Source organism: Bombina bombina, chromosome 8 (genome assembly GCF_027579735.1).
Source record: "Bombina bombina isolate aBomBom1 chromosome 8, aBomBom1.pri, whole genome shotgun sequence".
Lineage (NCBI taxonomy): Eukaryota > Metazoa > Chordata > Amphibia > Anura > Bombinatoridae > Bombina > Bombina bombina.
In genome coordinates this window covers 82,189,901-82,209,102 of record NC_069506.1, presented here as the reverse complement: position 1 = coordinate 82,209,102, position 19,202 = coordinate 82,189,901, and the positions used below count along the sequence as shown (strand labels likewise).

Sequence of the window (19,202 nt, the reverse complement as noted above, 5' to 3'; positions counted from 1 at the left end):
CTCTCCTTTATTACAGGGCGATTCAGCGATTCAAGTATTCCGCCTTGGGGCACAATCCATCTTATTCCCAGATGGTTGTTTTTGCTGATGTCTGGACAAAGAGCAGTGGTTAGGCCACATGGAAGCCTGAAATAGCTGGCCATTTTTGGCACTAACTAGAGATTTTATTTTGGAGTTGGACACCAGCCTGCTCGTTTGGGGTACAGTTGGTCCTCATCAGGCCACTGGTTTGTTTTGGCCCACAGCGGAAGCCAGTCTGCATATCAATTATTTAGAGCTCTTAACTGGTTCCTTTGAGGTTTGCAATTTTGCCAAAGACCTGCCATTCTTTTGAGGATGGACAGTTTGACGGCAGTCCAATACGTCAACAAATTGGGCGTAACTTGCTCAAGACTTTTGCTCTTCAAGAGATTCTGGATGCTGCTGACTGGTCTTCTGACTCTGTCTTTTGTAATTTATATTTCCATCCGGTTCAGCATGTCTTTTCTTATGTTTTTTCTTCACTTTAAAAAAGCAAAATATGAAGGCTCCTGTCTAGCAAAAAAAATGGAGATACTTCTAGCTTTAGTGACCGAATATTCATGATTTTATTAAAGTCAGGAGGCAAATATTTTTCCCTCCCTTCTCTAACTCTTATACAGTCATGGCCAAAAATATTGGCACCCCTGCATTTCTGTCAGATAATGCACCACTACGCCCAGAAAATTGTTGCAATTACAAATGTTTAGGCATTCTCATCTTTATTTTGTTTGTATTCGTATGGCACAAACAAGTGGAGAAAAAAAAAGCTAAATCTAAAACATTTCACGCAAAACTCCAAAAATGGACTGGACAAAATTATTGGCACCCTCAATTTAATATTTGGCAGCACACCCCTTGGAAAAAATAACTGAAATCAATTGCTTCCTGTAACCATCAATGAGTTTCTTACACCTCACTACTGGAATTTTGGACCACTCTTTTGCCAACTGCTCCAGGACTCTCAGATTGGAAGGGTTCCTTTTCCCAACTGCTTTTAGAGATCGCTCCACAGGTGCTCTATGGGGTGGGAGACCTGGACTCATTGCTCGCGAGTTCAGTACTCTCCAGTGCTTTGTATTAAACTATTTGTGGGTGCTTTTTGACGTGTACTTTGGGTCATTGTCCTGCTGTAAGACCCAACTTTCTGACACTGGGCCCTACATTGCACCACAACATTCTTTGGTAGTCTTCAGATTTCATAATGCCATGCACACAGGCAAGACATCCAGTGCCTGAAGCAGCAAAGCAACCCCAAAACGTCAGTGTACCTCAACCATGTTTGACTGTAGGGACTGTATTCTTTTCTTTAAAAGCCTCCTTTCTTTTTCTGAAAACAGTAGAATGATGGTCTTTACCAAAAATCTGTCATTTTGTTTTGTCTGTCCACAGCACCTTCTCCAAAAAGAATTTTGGCTTCCTCGGGTAAGTTTTGTCAAACTCCAGTCTGGCTTCTTTATGTTTCTGTGTCAGCAGTGGGGTCCTCCTGGGTCTCCTACCATAGTGTACCTTTTCATTCAGATGGCGACGTATAGTGCGAGCTGACACATTTGTACCCTGTGTCTGAAGGTCAGCTTGAATTTGTCTGGAAGATGATTGAGGTTCTTTAACCACCATTCAAACAATCCTTTGTTGCAATCTTTGATCAATTTTTCTCTTTCGTCCACGTACAGGGAGATTAGCTACAGTGCCATGGGCTGTAAACTTCTTGACAATGTTGCGCACAGTGGACACAGGAACATTAAGATCTCTGGAGATGGACTTGTAACCTTGAGATTGTCAATGTTTTTCCACATTTTTTGTTCTCAAATCCTCAGACAATTATTTGCTGCTCTTTCTCTTCTCCGTGCTTAGTGTGGCACACAAAGACACACAACATAAAGGTTGAGTCAATTTTTCACCATTTTAACTGGTTGTCAGTGTGATTTCTATATTGCCAGCACCTGTTAATTGATACAGTTGAGTTTAATTACAAATTACAGAAGCATCACAAACTTGGAATGCAATTATTTCTTACAATTTTGAGAAGGTGCCAATAATTTTGTCCAGTCCATTTTTTTCCACTTTTGTGTGTCATACCAATACAAACAAACGAAATAAACATGAGAATGCCTAAACATTTGCAATTGCAACAATTTTCTGGGTGAAGTGGTGCATTATCTGACAGAAATGCAGGGGTGCCAATATTTTTGGCCATGACTGTATGTGTAGAAAAAAAAAAAATTGTGCTATGATGTTTTGAGTTTCTTGTGTTTTCTCCTTCTGCTGCTGAGATGTTAAATGGGAACATTTATTTTTGTTTTCTTTCAGCCTGAGGGCTTCTGGGATTGGTTGAATTGTCTATTTACATGGTGTTTTCTTGACTCTACGGTTTCACTTTCTTGCAGTTCACTCCACTATTCCAGATTTAAGCACCGGTCTGACTGACCTGTTGATGCCATTTCTTACTTTCTATTGAGGATTATACTGGCTGTTGAGGTTGCTTACAGCAAAGAAAGAAAAAACATTTGGAAAGTTTTGAATCAGGGGCTTATATACCCATTCCTGTGTTTTCATTGGCTGAATTTTCACTGCATGTTGCTGCTGTGCTTCATTAAAGGATGTTAAGCAAAATATTTGCCTCCTCTCTTTAATATCATTCTTAATACTTTTTGGGTGAATATTAAAAAAACTAGAATTAAAATGCCTATGTAGTAAAGTGGAGACTATGCCACAAATTAACCTAGAGCAGTGATGGCAAACCTTGGCACTCCAGATGTTTCAAAACTACATTTCCCATTATGCTTAGGCACTCTGAAGGTGAGTAAAGCATCATGGGAAATGTAGTTCTGAAACACCTGCCAAGGTTAGCCATCACTGGCCTAGAGGCAAGTGATGTGAATACACAAATCTGCAATATACTTTTAAATATAAAATGTTTATGTTATAAAACAAATTTGCAACATATTTTCATTATTTATTTTTTCATGTAATTTAGCTCTGAAAATTTAGCAATTTCTAATTCTCAGAACCTAGAATGCACCTGCTGACTTATCAAGGCTAACCTTATTACATATTTGACCCTTTTTGGCTTTACATTTAACAGCATCAAAACAATTTACTTTGTACCAGTGGTTTTCAAAGTGTGATGCAGGCCTCCCGAGGGACTAGAGCAGAGATGGCTAACCTTGGCACCTCTGATTTGTCAGAACTACATTTCCCATGATGTTCAACTAGACTGCAGAGTGCCTAAGCATCATGGGAGATTTAGTTTCAAAACATATGGGGTGCCAAGGTTAGCCATCACTGTGCTAGAGCATATAAGACACGGACGCAGGGCCACTTCACACTATCCTATTGAAACCACAAGCAACAAAACATAGAGCCAACAATGACACCTGCCATGTTGTGGTGCGAATAAAGCAAAGGTAGGGATATAGCTGGAAGAAAGGCAGGGAGGTCAAACTTGTTGCCTTAATCAGTAATTTGTGTTTAACACAGAAGTAACAAAATGTAAATTGAACCGTGAGTGAAGTATTCATTTGGTTGTGCAGAATCAGCTCTTGAGAGCTGTGTGTAAACACTGGATTAGATGTAAATTCCCCCCCCCAAAAAAGAAAAAAACATAATGTATTCTTACCTGATAAATTAATTTCTTTCTTGGTAGTGAGAGTCCAAGGTCCTTACTCTTATGATTACATCACCTGGCCACCATGAGGAGGCAAATAAACCATACACCAGAGTTTAAGTATCCCTCCTTAACTCCTCTACCCTCCCAGTATGGCTTATAGCCGAGGATAGAAAGAAGTTAGAAAGAAAATAGGGTGCAAAGTTGCAACCTAGGATTCCTGTCACCAAAAATGAATCAAACCATGGGTGGGGGTTCGGGGACTCTCACTACCAAGAAATAAATTAAGTCCACAATCCTTACTCTTGGGGACCAATACCCAAGCTGTGGGGTCCACGAAAAATGGGTGGGTAAAAGAAAAAAATATTTTGGAACAGGCAGGCCTTCATTTATCAGAAACCAACGACCAAGTAGCAGCCTTGCATATCTGTTCTACATAAGCCTCATTCTTAAAGGCCCAGGAAGTTAAAACTGAACGAGTAGATACTGTAGTAATTCTGTTAGGAGGTTGCTGACCCGTCTCCATGTAAGCCATGCAGATTAAACGCTTTAACCAAAAAGGCAATGAAACTAAAGTAGCCTTCTCACCATTCAGGAAAAATAAACTAGAGGACTGATGAAAATCCTCATTAGCTTGTAAATAATATTTCAAAGCCCTTGCAACATCAAAGTTATGCAAAAATCTCTCCTTAGAAGACTTAGGAATCAGGCAAAGAGAAGGAACAACAATTTCGCTGTTAATGTTTTGAACTAAAACCACCTTTGGTAAAAACCCTGACACACTACGTAAAACTGTCTTATCCTGATGAGAGATTAAATACTGAGAATCAGAAAAGAGAAAAAAGACAATTCAGAAACTCTTCTTGCAAAGGAGAATGCCAAAAGATATAACACCTTGCAACATAACATTTTAATGTCCAAAGATTCCAAGGGGGAGCTGTTGATTTAACAACAAAGACTGAATGTCAGTCGGGACAAAGAATGAATGTCAGGCAAATGCGCCAACTTCCTATGAAACAAAAACGGAAAAGGACAGAAATCTGACCCTTAAGAGAACTGGCCGATAAACCCTCCTGCAGAAATGGCAAGATCCAAGGAATTCTAACTGAATGCCACAAGAAACCCTGTTTTGAACACCAGTAACGATACACCTTCTAAACCTTGTAATAAACCTGTTTGGCAACAGGCTTGCGAGCCTGAATCAAAATATCAATAATTGACTCAGAGAAACCTCTCTGAGATAAAATGAAACGTTCAATCCCCATGCAGTTAGGTAGAGACTGAAGATTTTGATTAAAAAAATGGACCTTGAACGAGAAGGTTCTGACAAAGAGGGAGACGCCATGCAGGAGCACTGGACATCCTGACCAGGTCTGCATACCACATCCAACGAGGCCAAGCCGGCGTCACTAAGATCACTGGGGCGTTCTCCTGTTTGAAAAGAGCAACTACTCTGGGGAGGAGTACAATTGGAGGAAACAAGTAGACAAGATGATAATGCCATGGAGCCTTCAAAGCATCCGTAAGCTCCGCCTGAGGATCTCGTGCTCTGAACCTATAGAGAGGTAGCTTGTGATTGAGACGAAATGTCATCAGATCTATCTCTGGTCGACCCCAGCGAACAATCAACTTATCTAAAATCTCTTGATTGAGAGACCATTCTCTTGGATGTAGAGTCTGGTTGCTCAGGTAGTTCGCCTCCCAACTGTCCACCCCTGGGATGTGAATGGCTGAGATTGAGCAAAGAGTCACCTTTGCCCATGACAGGATGTGAGATACCTCCTTCATTGCAAGAGAGCTGCGAGTGCCCCCTAATGATTACATATGCCACTGCCGTGACATTGTCCGACTGGAAACAAATAAATGAAATTGAGCAAAGTGACGGCCACGTCCAAAACATTGATAGGTAGAACCACTTCTTGTCAGGACCAGGCATCCTTAGCTCTCAGGTGACCCCCAAACTGCTCTCCAACCTGACAGCCTGGTGTCTTTAGCTATAATCTCCCAAGATTGACGTTGAAACCCCATGCCCCGCATTACCAGAACTGAGGATGCCCACCAAGAGAGAGATTGTCTGGTGAATCACATGAGAAAGATCGGAATGGTTCCTGTTCAACTGGCTTAACATGGTAACTGATAGTGTTTCTAAACTGATAGTTTCCATCTTGAATGAAGGAACCCTTAAAAATGTATTCAAAGTCTTTAAATCTAAGATAGGACGGAAAGTTCCTTCCTTTTTTGGAACAACAAATAGGTTTGAATAAAACACCATGCCTTGTTCCTCCTGAGGAACTGGAACAATAAAGCCCATGTCCTCCATGTCCATTTTCTTTTCAGGGTTTTTGGAAATGTGAGACAGAATAAACCTCCCTCAAGACGGACCAGACTTGAATCCTATTCTGTAACACCGAGACACAATTTCCATGACCCATAGGTCTTGAACAGATCGAGCCCATGCCTCCTAAAAAAGACTTAATCTGCACCAGAACCCTGTCCAGGTCGGGCCCGCGCCTTCATGCTGACTTGGTCTCTGAAGGTTTATTGGACTGTTTGGACCTTGACCATACAGGATTCTGTATCCACGCTGGTCTGGAGCACTCAGGTTTTTGGGTAGAGCTAGATCTTTGATTCTTGTTCTGGCGTGAATTCAGAGAATGGGTCTATAGAGCTGATGCCAGGCATGAACCACAAAGTTGTGCTGGAGAGCACACTGTGGTAGACTTACACAATAGACACTTGTCTGGAGGAAAAATCATACTTGAAGAACCCCTTCATTGAATCCCTCCTCAATGACTTCAGTCCCAGAATGCACCATCACAAAACCAGATATATAAAATGTTGCAATATTACTAAACCCCTTAACTGAATAGAATAAGGTGCTTCCACTAGCAGCAATGTTCCCAAAAATTCTATGTAATAATACTAATAGAGAAATTGGGCTCAGCAAAGAATTGCCATTTGTGCATTAATAACACCCCTATTACTCTGTTGCATGAGTCTCACCCCTTCCTGAAACCGGACAACAGAGAGCGTGATGGGTGCCGCAACTCTATCAGTCACATGTCCAGATCACTATCGCACTAGAGACTGAGCTAAAGAGCACGCCAAACAAACAGTTTCACTGGCGTGAAGAAACAGCTCCGCCTTCAACTCCCCCAATACAGTTTCCTGTTATCGCTGGTCATCCTGAAAGAAAAAAAACTCCAGTGTTGCAGACAATAGTTCTACCAAGCACAAATACAGGATAACCACTAATAAAGTTTTAACCTTGCCACACAGATCACTACTGTGAGGGACTTCCACACACAGCAGACTGACAGACTGTCTTGCCTTTAACTGCAAAATTCCAACTCGTAGTCCGAGTACAATCCCCTATACTATAAGGATCTCAGATATTAAGGTTTATAAACTGCAGGGTGTATGAGGGATATAATCTGCAGCGTGTATGCAGTCAAAATTCCCCATCCCTAACTAAGTGCATGGTCAGGGACAGGAGAGGAGATGTATTTTGGGTACTTACCCCTATAGCTCCACTCCCAGAATGTTAGCCATACGCACCTGTCCAGATCTGTAACAAACAGAAGGACAGATGTAAGAAGAGTGAGAAGTCATAACAGGAGGAGGCAACAAAACCTTTCTGCCAAAAGCTGCCTCCACCGAGGCAAAAACTTCAAAGTGATAGAACTTTGTAAAGGTATGCAAGGACGACAAGGTAGAAGCCTTGCAGATTTGTTCTAAAGAATCCTCATTTTTAAAGGCCCAGGAAGTTGAAACTGAACGAGCAGATGAACAGTGATTCAAGTAGGCGGTTTGCTGAACTGCCTCCAAGTAAACCATACAGATTAAACTCCTCAACCAAAAGGATAAGGAAACAGAAGTAGCTTTTTGACCCTTCCTCTGGAAGACTGAAATTTCAAAGCCCAAAATACGTCTAGATTATGCAAGTCTCATTCCTTTGAAGACAGAGAGAAAGAACAACAATCTAACTGCTTTATTCTGATGAAAAGTCAAATACTGAGAGTCAGGCGAAAGATCTGACAACTCAAAAACTCTTCTAGTGGAGATAGCCAAAAGGAATAACACTTTTCAAGACAATATCTTGATAGCCCAATAATGCATTGGTTCGAATGGGGGAGATTGTAAAACCTTGAGAACTAATCCTAACAAGTGCCTGAATAAAGGAATGACTATCCAGAATAAGTGAAAGGGCATAAATCTGACCCTTGATAGAACTGGCCAACAGATCCTTGTCTAGACCCTCCGGAAGGAATTGCAAAATACAAGGAATTCTCACTGAATGCCATTAAAAGCCATGCTTAGATGACCAAGAAAGGTACACCTACCATAACTTATAATACATCGATCTAGTAACAGGCTTACGAGCCTGAATTAAAGTATCAATTACAGACTCAGAAAAACCCTCCGAGCTAGAATCAAACATTCAATCTCCATGCAGTTAAGTTGAGAGACTGAAGATTTTGATAAAAGAACGGCCCCTGCACAAGAAGATCCTGTTGAAGTGGAAGGCGCCATGGGGGAGCACTGGACATCCTGACCAGGTCCGCATACCAAGTTTACCGAGGCCATGCTGGGGCTACCAAAATTGCAGACACACCCTCCTGCTTTAAATGAGCATTCGGGGAAGAAGTACAATTGGAGGAAACAAATAGACTAGCTGATAATGCCACAGGGCTGTCAGAGCATCAGTGAACTCCGCCTTCGGATCCCTTGCTCTGGAGCCATAGCATGGAAGTTTGTGATTGAGCCGAGTTGCCATCAGATCTATCTCGAAGCAAAGAAACACTGGGAGAGAAGAGGAAGTAGGAGGGATTATTAAACTCCGGTATAGGGTGTCGTTGCATCCTCCTAGTGGCCAGGTGATGTAATTCCCAACAGTAAGGATCGTGGACTCTCACTACCATTAGAAAGGGGGGGGAACATACAGCAAGCTTTACAAAGAAACCAGATTATAAAATATTACATTATATTATATCAAAACTAGATAGAAACAAAATAATCACTCGGTTCCATAAACAAAGTTAAGCAAAAAGAGGAAAATAACTGGAAAAGGAAAAACACTGCAAACAGCATTGAAAAACTTCCATATGAAATTTCAGAGATTGTGTTTCTTACCATTATTATAGCAATTTATGTTTTAGTTAAATAATAACCTTCTATAAAATAGTAACACCCAAATAAACAATAAATTTGCCAGTGTTTGAAATTGAGAATGATGCATTTGCATATTAAAATTCTGTGTTGTATATCTTCCTCAAAATTTAATTTGGTAATTAAATTATTATTAATATATCTAATTAATTTTTATTATAATCTACTGAAATCCATAAGGTTTTGAAAAGCATTCAAATGTCATTTGGCAAGTCACAAAATATATGCAATAGTACCTGAAATAAAATAGGATCCTTATATGAAGAACTATGTAAAATCAAGTCCTTCAGAGTAAATAAAACAAAAATAAAATAGTATATACATAACACTTTTCAGATGCCATTTAAAAATACATAAACAGATGATGAAACCCCAAAATAGAACACTACACAAAAGGGGTTTATATAAAAAATAATTTACTTTATTAAACCATAATACATAAAAACCTTTTCAAATAATGCAATAAAAATTCCAAATACTTGCTGTTAAAATCCAAGAATGGCTATCAAAACTGCAGCTTTCTCACTATATTTAATAAATACATGCAAAAATCCACTTTGATCAAATTTAATAATTTATTTTTAAATTGCTAAAAGACATGTTGGTAATAAATTTATATTGTAAAAATGGAACTAAAATTAAAAAAAAATCATAAAAATAAATCACACGTTAGTAAAATATAATTAATAGAAAATCAGAGGGACATGGTGGTGAAAAAAATGATATTGGAAAAAATCAATAAAACCAACAACAAAAAAAGCATAAATATAAACCAATATTACACGTCAGTAAAATATACAATTATTAGTAAATCATGGGGAAGAACAAGTGTTGTACTTAGGAAGGAGAAAAATAATCATTACCTTAATAATAACAATTTAAATAGATTTATTCAACTGAAACAATAACATTACAGCATATGTTATTTGCTTAAACACACATCCATGTTTGTTAACTAATTATATATATTTCTTTTACAAAGATATGACGAGTCCACAGATTTCATCCTTACTTGTGGGATATTAACCTCCTGCTAACAGGAAGTGGCAAAGAGCATCACAGCAGAGCTGTATATATAGCCCCTCCCCTTCCCCTCCACCCTCAGTCATTCTCTTTGCCTGTGTTATACTAGGAAGAGGTAAAGTGAGGTGTTAATTTTAGTTTCTTCAATCAAGAAGTTTTTTATTTTAAATGGTACCGGTGCGTACTATTTTCCTCAGGGGGATATGGAAGAAGATTTCTGCCCTGAGGTTTGATGATCTTAGCATTTGTAACTAAGATCCACGCTGGTTCCCACAAGATTTCTGAAGGTAACCATGCGATGTCTTCAGTGTGGAGACCGGTTTCATGCTACAAGCAGCATTAAGGTATGTGCAGCCTTTTTTTCTGAGGAGACTTGGTGTATCAGAACTGGCTGGCATTATTTCCCTGTATGGGGATGGGGTAAGCAGTAAAACCTATTTTAATAAGAAGGGTGTTACTGGAGTCCCTATATTATATTATCATTAGTTGATATTTGGGCATTATGTGACATGGGAGACAATGTAAAAAAACATAATTTATGTAAGAACTTACCTGATAAATTCATTTCTTTCATATTAGCAAGAGTCCATGAGCTAGTGACGTATGGGATATACATTCCTACCAGAAGGGGCAAAGTTTCCCAAACCTTAAAATGCCTATAAATACACCCCTCACCACACCCACAATTCAGTTTAACGAATAGCCAAGAAGTGGGGTGATAAGAAAGGAGCGAAAGCATCAAAAAATAAGGAATTGGAATAATTGTGCTTTATACAAAAAAAATCATAACCACCAAAAAAAAGAGTGGGCCTCATGGACTCTTGCTAATATGAAAGAAATGAATTTATCAGGTAAGTTCTTACATAAATTATGTTTTCTTTAATGTAATTAGCAAGAGTCCATGAGCTAGTGATGTATGGGATAGCAGATACCCAAGATGTGGAACTTCAACGCAAGAGTCACTAGAGAGGGAGGGATCAAATATAGACAGCCAATTCCGCTGAAAAATTAATCCACTACCCAAATCAAAAAAGTTTCAATTTTTATAATGAAAAAAAATGAAATTATAAGCAGAAGAATCAAACTGAAACAGCTGCCTGGAGTACCATTCTACCAAAGCTGCTTCTAAAGAAGAGAAAACATCAAAATGGTAGAACATAAAAGTATGCAAAGAAGACCAAGTCATTGCTTTGCAAATCTGATCAACAGAAGCTTCATTCTTAAAAGCCCAGGAAGTAGAAACTTACCTAGTAGAATGAGCCATAATCCTCCAAGGCGGGAATCCACCCGACTCCAAATAAGCATGATGAATCAAACGTTTAAGCAAAATGCCAAATAAATGGCAGAAGCCTTTTGACCTTCCTAAAACCAGAAAAGATAACAAATAGACTAGAAGTCTATCTGAAATCTGAATAGCTTCAACATAGAATTTCAAAAACTCTTACCATATCCAAAGAAAGTAAGAATCTTAAAAAAGAAGTCTTAGGAAAACAATAATTCCTCCCTAATGTTGTTAGAATTTACAACTTTAGGTAAGAATTGAAATGAGGATAGCAAAAACCGCCTTATCCTGATGAAAAAATCAGAAAAAGGAGATTCACAAGAAAGAACAGATAATTCAAAAACTGTTCTAGCTGAAGAGATGTCCAAAAAGAACAATACTTTCCATGAAAGTAATTAATGTCCAGAGCAAGCATATGCTCAAATAGAGGAGCCTGAAAAGCCTTCAGAACCAAATAAAGACTCCAAGGAGGAGAAATTGGCTTAATGACAGGTTTGATACAAATCAAAACCTGAACAAAATGATGAATATCAGGAAGTAACACTGCCTTATCCGGATGAAAAATCAGAAAAAGATATTCACAAAAAAAGAGCAGATAACTCAAAAACTCTTCTAGCAGAAGAAAAAGCCAAAAGGAACAATACTTTTCCAAGAAAGTAATTTAATGTTCAGAGAATGCATAGTTTCAAATGGAGGAGCCTGTAAAGCCCTCAGCACCAAATTGAGACTCCAAAGAGGAGAGATTGAATTAATGACAGGCTTGATACGGACCAAAGCCTGTACAAAACAATGAATATCAGGATGATTAGCAATCTTTCTGTGAAAAAAGAACAGAAGGAGTAGAGATTTGTCCTATCAAAGAACTGAAGACAAAACCTTATCCAAACCAACCTGAAGAAATTATAAAATTCTAGGAATTAAAAGAATGCCAAGAAAATTTATGAGAAAAACACCAATAAATGAAGGTCTTCCAGACTCGATAATAAATCTTTCTAGAGACAGATTTACGAGCCTGAAACATAGTATTAATCAATGAGTCAGAGAAACCTCTATGACTGAAAACCAAGCGTTTAATCTCCATCCCTTCAAATTTAATGATTTGAGATCCTGATGGAAAAAATGGGCCTTGAGAAAGAAGGTCTGGTTTAAACGGAAGTGTCCAAGGTTGGCAACTGGCCATCCGAATGAGATCTGCATACCAAAACCTGAGAGGCTATGCTGGAGCCACCATCAGTACAAACAAATACTCCATAAGAATTTTGGAAATCACTTTTGGAAGAAGAACTAGAGGCGGAAAGAAATAGGCAAAACGATAATTCCAAAGAAATGTCAATGCATACACTACTTCCGCCTGAGGATCCCCGGACCTGAATAGGCCCCTGGGAATTTCTTAATTCAGGTGAGATGCCAACAGATCTATTTCTAGAAATCCTCATATCTGAAAAATTGAAAAACATATCTGGGTATGAGAGACCATTCTCCCGGATGTAAAGCTTGATTAACAGAGATAATCCGCTTCCCAAATATCTATACCTGGGAACAAAAACACAGAATTTAGATAGGAGCTGGATTTAGCCCAAGCCAAAATCTGAGACACTTCTGTCACAGCCTAAAGACTGATAGTCCCACCCTGATGATTGACATACACCACAGTTGTGACATTGTCTGAAAAACAATAAACGTCTCTTCTTCAAAAAGAAACTAACTGAAAAAACTCTGAGAATGCACAGAGTTTTAAAATATCAAATGGTAATCTCGCCTCCTGAGATTTCCAAACCCCTTGTGCTGACAGAGATCCTCAGACAGCCTCCCAACCAAAAAGACTCACATCTGTAGAGATCATGGTCCAGGTTGAAAGAAACGAAGAGACCTGTAGAACTAAATGATGATGATCTTAACCACCAAATCAAGATAGATAAATATTAGGATTCGAGAATTTGAAATGTGAAATCCTAAAATCCCTGCACCATAATTCAGCATAAAAAACTGAAAAGGTTCTTTCTATGAAAATGAGCAAAGGAAATTGAATCCAATGCTGTGGCCATAAGACCTAAAACTTCTATGCATATATAGCAACTGAAGGAAATAATAGAGACTAAAGGTACCGAAAGACGGAACCAAATAAAATTGTCCCTTGTCTGATAGAGACAAAGACAGTGATACAAACTATCTGGAAACCTAAAAAAGGTGACCCTTGTGTGAGGAATCAAGAGCTTTTGAAAAAAAGATCCTCTAACTATGTCCTGGAAGAACAAGGTTGAATCATATGAGATTCCGCATCTTCAGAAAATAATCTGAATGAAAACAGAAAAACGAAGATATGCATCTATTGTATCTAATGAAAACAAATAATGCTATCACTGACCAAAAAGGCAGAATAGTTTGAATAAAACTCCAAAACCCAGTTCCTAAAAATGGAACTGGAAGAAATACCCCAGAAGATCCAGGTCTGAGCAGCGCTTGAACCCCACGGGTGATCAGCCATGCTTCAACAGTACCCAAAATATATAGGACCGAAACACACTTAAAGAAAGTGTTAGCCTTACTGGAATAGCTGGAATATAATAGAGAAAAAAGACTTCTCACAGACGGTTTATTCTGAACTTATTCTGTACCCAAAATCAAAGAAATTTGGACCGAATAGAACCAAATAACTTTCAAAAAAGTCTTAACCTGCCCCTTACCAGCCGAGCTGGAATACGGCACGTACATTGCAATTTTAGGGAGCTGATTTTGAACTGAAAAATTTCCAATTAAAAACATGTTACTTGGGAAAGAATTCCGGAATTTGTTCCTTAATAAGAACAACCAAACTAATATAAGCTTAAAGTTTAGTCTTAGAACTCAATCTTGAAGCCCAGAGTAACAGTTAAGAATTGAATCCAATTATAAAACAAATAATTGATTATCTTAGAACAAAAGAAATATGGATTTTTAGAAATCACAAAATTCTTCTAGCTAAAACAGCTAAAGACATAGATTAAACCTTATTTGCGAAAATATTCAATAAAATGAAGACACAAATGAAATTATTAGCATGATAGTCCAGTTAAAGGACCAGTCAATACACTGGACTTGCATAATCAATAAATGCAAAACAACAAGACAAATGCAACAGCACCTAGTCTAGTAGATTTTGTCCCTTTAACAATGCTAAAATAAATCATAATCTGATACTTGATCTTAAAGTAAACAGAAAAAATGAAGCAATTGCAACATCATCCAAATAAATCACAGGTCCAAGAAAAGTACCCGAAACTAAATAATTTTCAATAAATAAGATACAACTATCTAGAGGAAAATAAATACTATTTTGCTATAGAAACAATAGCATAATTAGTAGGAGTAGAGATAGCCCCAATAAATTGGAGAACCCTCAAAATTGAATTTAACTGCCGGCAAAGAATATAGTTTAAAACCTTTGAAGAAGGAATAAAAGAAAATTCTCAGCCCATTCCATTCCCTAGTATGAGGAACTGGAAAAAAAACCTCTGAAAACACAGAAAAATAAATAAGCAGAAATAAAATGTTAGCTAGTCTTGAAAAAGAACTAGTTACCTTAATATCCAAAATAATCAACACCTTTTCAACAAAGAACAAATGTACTTTAATAAAAAAATAAAAAAGTAGATTTTTTAGTGTCAATATCTGATGAAGAAAATTCTGAATGAGAAAAAAACATCATCAGAGAAGGATAAATTAGTATGTTGTTAGTCATTTGAAACTTCAATAATTAAAAAAGAAGTTTGAAAAAGACCTAAAAATTTTATTAGAAGGCACGATGTCAGACAAAGCCTTTAAAATAGAATCAGAAAAATATTCTTATAAATCTTCTAAGTATTTTTTGTACATAAGATGTAAAAAGAATAGCAATATATAAAGCATAAATACTAATGGATTCTGCATATAAAAGTTTAACATGAAACTTATAACAAACCATAGCTAAAGATAAACATTCATAACATTGAAAATAAATGAACTTAGCTTTGGTAGGACTGAACTCAGTCAACGGAATCCCTTAGTACGTTTTGAAACAGGAACAGTGAAATCTTGCAATATGTAATAGAAAAAAACAAAATTTAAAGCAAAATTATCAAATTCCTTAAATGACAGTTTCCGGAATGGGAAAGAATGCAAAATAATAAGCTTCTAGAAACCAGAAGCAATAAAAAAGTGAGGTTTAAATAATGTGAGGAAAAAAGTGGAACAAAAAAGATGCCCACATTTTTGGCGCCAAATACGACGCCCACATTATTGGCGCCAAATACAACGCCCATATTTTTGGCGCCAAATATGACACCACATCCTCTGACGCCGAAACCGACGCCCACATTTTTTGGCGCAAAAAATGTCTGAATACGCATGCGTCAAAAAATGACGTTAACAGAATACAACTTCCGGCGTCAACTACGGCGTCGGAAATGATAAATTTTTGCGCCAAAAAAAGTCAGCGCCAAAAATGACGCAAGAAAAAGAAACATTTTCTGACATTGGTCAATTGAAAATTTTCAAGGTAAGGAAAAAATAAATTGAAATGCATTATCCCAAATAATGAAACTGACAGTCTGAATTTTAAAGGAATACTGATTATCCTGAATCAAGGCAAATATAAGTTTATAGACATATATTTAGAACTTTACATATAAAGTGCCCAACCATAGCTTAGAGTGTCACAAAAGAATAAGATTTACTTACCCCAGGACACTCATCTACATATAGTAGATAGCCAAACCAGTACTGAAACGAGAATCAGTAGAGGTAATGGTATATAAGAGTATATCGTCGATCTGAAAAGGGAGGTAGGAGAAGAAATCTCTACGACCGATAACAGAGAACCTATGAAAAAGATCCCCTAGAGGGCAATACTCTCTCACATCCCTCTGACATTCGCTGCACTCTGAGAGGAAAACCTGTTGTGAAGCGCATATCAACGTAGAATCTAGCACAAACTTACTTCACCACCTCCACGGGAGGCAAAGTTTGTAAAACTGAATTGTGGGTGTGGTGAGGGGTGTATTTATAGGCATTTTAAGGTTTGGGAAACTTTGCCCCTCTGGTAGGAATGTATATCCCATACGTCACTAGCTCATGGACTCTTGCTAATTACATGAAAGAAACAATGTTTTATGTTTTTTTATTTTTGGCACTTAAAACTTATTGGTTTTATGCTTGAGGGTTGTAATTGTGTGTGTATTTCTACATTAGTGCAAAGCTGCATTCCCATGCGGTGTTGTTTGGGCCTACTCCAACTTTTGACCTTAAGGGGCGGAGCCTTTTTGCCGCATTTCCTTCAGGCTTAGCAGCAGCAAACAGTAACTTGGTGGCTCCTGGACTGTGTAGTTGGTCTGAAGGGTTAGAAACTTGATTCAAAGTACTCTGGGGGCAGGTAGGCTCCACAGCAGAGCTGTGGCGAGGTGTAGAGGGTATTTTTATCTATCTTTTGACTAGATGTTGATATAAGTACTTCTAAAGCCTTATTTCTGCCCTTGCTTCTGGGTGCAGTCATTTTTGGATTAACCAACGATATTTAAGTTAAATTTGGGAATAATTTAACGTTTTTTGTGCATTTTGGAAAAATTGTTCACTTTTTCTTTATTTTATGCTATAAATAAGTGTTTAAACGACTTTTGTGGTATTACTAGTCTGTTCAACATGTCTGACATTGAGGTTTCTCATTGTTCTATGTGTTTAGAAGCTATTGTGCAATCCCCTCTAACATTGTGTAACTTTTGTACTGAAAGGGCTTTACAATGTAAAAAGCATATTTTAAATAAAGTAAGTGTGCCTAAGGATGATTCTCAGTCTGAAGAGAATCAGGATATGCCATCCAATTCTCCCCAAGTGTCACAACCTTTAACGCCCACACAAGCGACGCCTAGTACTTCTAGTGCGTCTAATTCCTTTACTCTGCAGGAGATGGCTGCAGTTATGTGAACTACACTTACAGAGGTATTGTCTAAATTACCAGTGTTGCAGGGTAAACGCAGTAGGTCAAGTATTAATGTAAATACTGAATCCTCTGATGCTTTATTAGCCACTTCCGATGTTCCCTCACAGTGCTCTGAGTTGGGGATCAGGGAATTACTGTCTGAGGGTGAAATTTCTGATTTAGGGAATGTTTTGCCTCCTACAGATTTGGATCTATGTCATTTAAATTTAAGCTTGAACACCTCCGCCTGTTACTTAGGGAGGTTTTAGCGATTCTGGATGATTGTGACCCTATTGTGATTCCTCCAGAGAAATTGTGTAAAATGGATAAATATTTGGAAGTACCTAGTTACACTAATGTTTTTCCGGTTCCTAAGAGAATTTCTGAAATTGTTAGAAAGGAATGGGATAGACTAGGTATACCGTTTTCTCCCCCTCCTAATTTTAAGAAAATGTTTCCCATATCAGATACCATTCGGAACTCATGGCAAATGGTCCCTAAGGTAGAGGGAGCTATATCTACCCTAGCTAAGCGTACTACTATACCCATTGAGGATAGTTGTGCTTTCAAAGACCCAATGGATAAGAAATTAGAGGGTCTTCTAAAGAGATTATTTGTTAATCAGGGGTTTCTTTTACAACCTATGGCTTGCATTGTTCCAGTAATTACTGCAGCAGCTTTTTGGTTTGAGGCTCTAGAAAAGTCTCTTAAGGTTGAGATTCCATTAGATGACATCTTAGATAGAATTAAGGCTCTCAAGCTAGCTAATTCTTTTATTAATGATGCCGCTTTTCAAATTGCTAAATTAGCGGCAAAAAATGCAGGATTTGCTATTTTAGCACGTAGGGCATTGTGGTTCAAATCTTGGTCTGCTGATGTGTCATCAAAACATAAGCTTTTAGCTATTCCCTTTAATGGTAAGACCCTTTTTGGGCCAGAATTGAAGGAAATAATTTCTGATATTACAGGAGGTAAAGGCCATGCCCTACCTCAGGATAAATCGGTTAAAATGAGGGTTAAACAGAATAATTTTCGCTCCTTTCGGAACTTTAAAGGAGGACCCCCCGCTTCTTCTTATTCCTCAAAGCAGGAAGGGAATTTTACCCAATCTAAGTTAGTCTGGAGACCTAATCAGAACTGGAATAAGGGTAAACAATCCAAAAAGCCCGCTGCTGCTCCTAAGATAGCATGAAGGGGCGGCCCCCGATCCGGAACTGGATCTAGTAGGGGGCAGACTCTCTTTCTTTGCTCAGGCTTGGTCAAGAGATGTTCAGGATCCCTGGGCACTAGAAATAGTAACCCACGGTTATCAATTGGAATTCAAGGACTTTCTCCCAAAAGGGAGATTTCATCTTTCAAAGTTATCTGCAAACCAGATAAAAAGAGAGGCGTTCTTACGCTGTGTAAAAGACCTTTCTACTATGGGAGTAATTGGAACAGGGACAGGGGTTTTACTCAAACCTATTTGTGGTTCCCAAAAAAGAGGGAACTTTCAGACCCATTTTAGATCTCAAGTGTCTAAACAAGTTTCTCAGAGTCCCATTGTTCAAGATGGAGACTATACAAACAGTCTTACCAATGATCCAGGAGGGTCAATATATGACTATCTTGGATTTAAAGGATGCTTACCTTCATATTCCAATCCACAAGGATCATCATCGGTTTCTAAGGTTTGCCTTCTTGGACAAACATTATCAGTTCGTGGCTCTTCCTTTCGGGTTGGCCACAGCACCCAGAATCTTCACAAACGTTCTAGGGTCTCTTTTGGCGGTTCTCAGACCGCGAGGAATAGCAGTGGCACCTTATCTGGATGATATTCTGATTCAGGCGTCAACATATCATCTGACAAACTCTCACACGGACACAGTGTTGTCTTTTCTGAGAACCCACAGCTGGAAGGAGGTGAACATAGAGAAGAGTTCACTTGTCACACAGACAAGGGTTCCTTTCTTGGGAACTCTGATAGACTCGGTAGTCATGAAAATTTTTCTGACGGAGGTCAGAAAATCAAAGATTCTAAATACTTGCCGAGCACTTCAGTCCATTCCTCGGCCATCAGTGGCTCAGTGTATGGAGGTAATTGGATTTATGGTAGCGGCAATGGACATCGTTCCGTTTGCTCGCTTTCCTCTCAGATCACTGCAACTGTGCATGCTCGGACAGTGGAATGGGGA

The 19,202-nt window shown here is 38.3% G+C and overlaps 1 protein-coding gene across 3 annotated transcripts in view; it reads right to left on the bottom strand.

Annotated features, from left to right (window-relative positions):
- VPS13D (vacuolar protein sorting 13 homolog D) overlaps nt 1-19,202 on the bottom strand; it is a 1,255,097-nt gene that overhangs the window by 1,004,092 nt on the left and 231,803 nt on the right. For 2 of the 3 annotated variants that reach the window (XM_053690423.1, XM_053690422.1), the window contains exon 26: nt 9,031-9,078. The exons of the other annotated variant lie outside the window; for it this stretch is intronic. In XM_053690423.1, coding sequence (XP_053546398.1) covers nt 9,031-9,078 — 48 coding nt within the window. The remainder of the gene's footprint in view (nt 1-9,030; nt 9,079-19,202) is intronic. 3 annotated transcript variants of the gene reach the window in all.